Raw genomic sequence first — 4,147 nt, forward strand, 5'->3', positions numbered from 1 at the left:
AGATTAGTTTTGTCTTTCTGAGTTTTAAATATCTTGCCTGTATATCATTCCTTGTGTTTGATACTCTAGTGTATAAGATATTGAATGCTTTTGAAAAAATTGTGAAGCATGATATAAAATCAGATTTACCTAGCATTATTAATTGTTTTTATTTTTTCTGAAAACTAAAACTTGTCCTTCATTTATATGAATGCCTCTTATGTATAAATGTCATATATGTAGCATTACGGGCCTCAATTTCAAATAATATATTCAATGATTTTGGAAAATCATAAAGGGCTCTACCAATGTTATATGATATTCTTATTTTGTTGGTGGTGGTGCTATTATTTCATTCTGAAAAGCAACCTTTCCCCTGAATTTCTTTGCATGGATGTCTAATACAATGAGGAGGTCAATTTGCTATCTTTCTTTTTTACACATTTCAATCTGATAACTTCACACACATTGGAGCCATTCACTCATGAGTTTTGCTGTCATTGAGAAGAAAAAAATAAAAGCTTAATCTAGCTTTCCATGTAAAACCATGAATTCATACCTACAGAGGATTCAACTGTCTTAATTTGCTGATTAGCCTAGATGACTCTTGTTATTTAAGTATTTAAAAGAATCTCAAAAAATTAAATATAAGTTTATTTGTAAATGAAGATATTTTCTAGAATACTGTTTTGTTTCCAGATAGAAGACTTTATAGCATTTTAGGGGAAGAGGTCACTATGGAACAATCAGTATCTATGGGCCTGATTTCATCATTATGCACTTATACAAATAATTTGAATCAAAGGGAAAACAATTGGTTTCACGTATTTTCTCTACCTGGAATACACAGCACAGGTGTTCCCCTGCATACAATACCTTCAGGGAATTTCTTGTTTAATATCTAAAGAAGATTTTGGAAAATCCTTAATGGAAGAAGGGAAATGAGTCTGATTTTTTAATGACTCCCTAGTTATCTTGGAAACCTTCTTTCCAAACAGGAAGTAAAACCTTTCAGAGTAAGTTTTCTGTGAGTATTAGTGACCCTTCCACAATGAGCAGTAGTAAATCAATGGCATTTTTTCCTGTTCAGATTCATACGTAGTAATGGAAACCAAGGCTGGGGATAGGGAAATAGTTCATAGTGACGACTACAAGTGAAATTGCACAGGCAATCTAGAACTCAAGTTCTCTCTCTCTCTTTTTTTAGTGTTTATTTATTTTGAGAGAGAGAGAGAAAAAAAGAGAGATCAAGTGGGAAGGGGCAGAAAGAGAATCCCAAGCAGGCACTGCACTGTCAGCAAGGAGCCCGACTCGGGGGTCGATCTCACAAACCTGTGAGATCATGACCTGAGCCAAAATTGAGTCAGGTGCTTAACTGACTGAGCCACAGGTCTCCCCAAGTTTTCTTTCTTACTATTTTTGAGTATCTACATTTGTTTTGAAAAATGTCTGGCTATAAATAATCCAGGCTAATTTTAGAAAATGCACATGCCAGGGGGCTCAGTCGGTTAAGCATCCAACTTCGGGCTCAGGTCATGATCTCACAGTCCATGAGTTCAAATCCCCCATCAGGCTCTGTGAGACAGCTCTGAGCCTGGAGCTTGCTCCAGATTCTGTGTCTCCCTCTCTCTCTGCCCTTTCCTTGCTCATGCTCTGTCTCTCTTTCTCTCCCTGTCACTCAAAAATAAATAAACATTAAAAAAAAAAAGAGAGAAAAGAAAACGCACATGCCAGGTTTGTGGATAATTCAAGTACCAATACTTTTTGATTTGAAAGTTATTACTTATTTCTGTGCTTAATAGAAAGATGGAGTTAAGATATATTTTATGACTTATTAATCTTATGTTTGTATTTATCTATTTGTGTGTGTGTGTTTATGTGTCTGTATATCTATTTGTATGTACTCACTTCTACCCATATGCAGGAATGAAAGTGTCTTCAATTGTCCACTAATAAAAAGCCTAGATCTTACTATGGTTTTTAGGTTTGTTTACACAATAGCCAGACATATCTCTTATAACATGTTACATTCTTCTAGACATTTTTCTTCTGCTATAAATCATAGGTTCCCATTAAAGTCTAGGATTCCTGTGGGCTCAAAACTTTAACAAATTCGTATAAACATTCTTATCCAGAGTGCCTCTTTGTATGCTATTTTGGGAGGCAGAGGGTGTGAAATTAACAAGGGAAGACTTTCATTTCTATAGTCTTTTTCACAGCATCCTTTACTTCCTTATTCCTCAGGCTGTAAATCATTGGGTTTAACATAGGAATCACCAAAGTATAAAGCACAGACACCACCTTCTCTTGTTCTAAGGAATATTGGGAACTTGGTTGAATGTAACTAAAGCTTATAGAGCCATAGAATAAAGTCACGGCCGTTAGATGCGAAGCACAGGTAGAGAAGGCTTTTTGTCTTCCTGCTGCTGAGCGGATCCTCAGGATGGCGGCAACAATGAAGATGTAGGAGATCATCACAGTCAAGAAAGTGACGATGGCAATAATTCCAGAAAAGATTAAAAGCAACAGTTCATTCAGGGACGTGTCAGAACACGACAGCTTCAACAGTGGGGGAAGGTCACAGAAGAAGTGACTGATGATGTTTGGCCCACAGAAAGACAATTTCACCAAGCCAATTGTGTGTGTCAACGAGTTGATTAAGCCTCCTACACATGACCCAATGACCAGGACAACGCAAACTATTTTAGTCATCGCCACTGTATAAAGTAAAGGGTTCACGATGGCCACATAGCGGTCATAAGCCATTGCCGCCAGCAAGAAACCCTCAGTGGTAAGGAGTGACACAAAGAAAAAATATTGCACGATGCATGCAGAGAATGAGATTGTCTCCCGTTCAACAAAGAAGTTGAGCAGCATTTTTGGTGCAAAGACGGACGAATAACAGGCATCAACAAATGACAGGCAGCTAAGGAAATGATACATGGGTGTGTGGAGTTTGGGAGTTATTTGGATTAGAAAGAGCATTCCTAGATTCCCCACCAACGATATGGTGTAGATCAGAAGGAACGGTGCAAAGAGGACCGCTTTCAGTTCAGGACGGTCTGTCAGTCCCAAAAGGATAAACTCTGTAACCAATGTCAAATTATCGTCAGCCATGCGTGTGTTTCTTGGCACCTGTTAATGATAAGACTGGAATAAATTGAGAATAATCATGCCACACCATCAAGCCTATTCGGAATCCCTATCTGGCAACTTGAGCTGTTGATTTTTCTTTTCTGGTTGTTTTAACTAGAAGGTCTCTAATCTCTTCAAGGACTGTTTATTAGTCTATTTTTTAAGGAAAGTCCGTGAGCGAGAAAAGAAAACATTAGGGCCTTAGTTTCAGGACGCATTCAAGTGTTTATGTTTTTATGTGAAGAAAAAAAAAAAAACACTAAAGTGAATTTTATTCTAAAATATGCAAAGCAAAGTCCAGTTAATAAAGCATACTAAATAAGGTTAGAACTTTAATCTGTGGTCTCATTGAAGTTCTTTTAACCTTCTCACTTTGGGGGGCTCCTGAGTGGCTCAGTTGATAAAGCAACCAATTCTCAGTTTCACCTCGGGTCATGATCTCATGGTTTCATGAGTCTGAGCCCCAGGTCAGGCTCCATGCTGACAGTGTAGAGCCTGCTTGGGATTCTTTGTCTCCCTCTCTCTCTGCCCCTCCTTGACTTGCACTGTCTCTCTCAAAATAAATAAATAGAGCTTTAAAAATTAAAAAAAAAAATAAACTTCTCGCTTTGGGTTTAATGGTAGCTAATGCCAAATACAACAAGATATAAGAATTAACTGTACTATACCATTTGAACTAAGAAATCCATTTAAGCCTTCACATTTAGTTCATGCTCCACATTTTTTGTATGCTGGATGTGATGAATGATAAAGCCCTAACATCCAAAAAACTTGTGGTCATCCTTGTAAAATAGCCAAAGGCATTGGCTTCTTAGAAAAATGTCCACTGGAAACGAGAGACGGATACTCTGAGCTGGAATGCAAAACCTGATGAACAGTAACTTATCATCAACTTATACTTAGCTTTTGATATCAGATAGAAATATCTTACAGGGCATATGGGTGGTTCAGTCATTTGAGCATCTGACTCTTGGTTTTGGCTCAGATCATGATCTCATGGTTTCGTGAGTCCAAGCCCCACATCAGGCTCTAT

General features: G+C 37.6%; 1 protein-coding gene across 1 annotated transcript; it reads right to left on the reverse strand.

Moving 5' to 3' along the window:
• Positions 1-2,157: 2,157 nt before the first annotated feature.
• On the reverse strand, positions 2,158-3,108 carry LOC121043819 (olfactory receptor 1052-like). The gene has a single exon (XM_040495820.1). The coding sequence runs from the start codon at positions 3,094-3,096 to the stop codon at positions 2,158-2,160; it is 939 nt and encodes a 312-aa protein (XP_040351754.1). The 5' UTR covers positions 3,097-3,108.
• Between the last annotated feature and the right edge of the window lie 1,039 nt (positions 3,109-4,147).

Source organism: Herpailurus yagouaroundi, unplaced genomic scaffold (assembly GCF_014898765.1).
Source record: "Herpailurus yagouaroundi ecotype Mexico unplaced genomic scaffold, PumYag 187, whole genome shotgun sequence".
Lineage (NCBI taxonomy): Eukaryota > Metazoa > Chordata > Mammalia > Carnivora > Felidae > Herpailurus > Herpailurus yagouaroundi.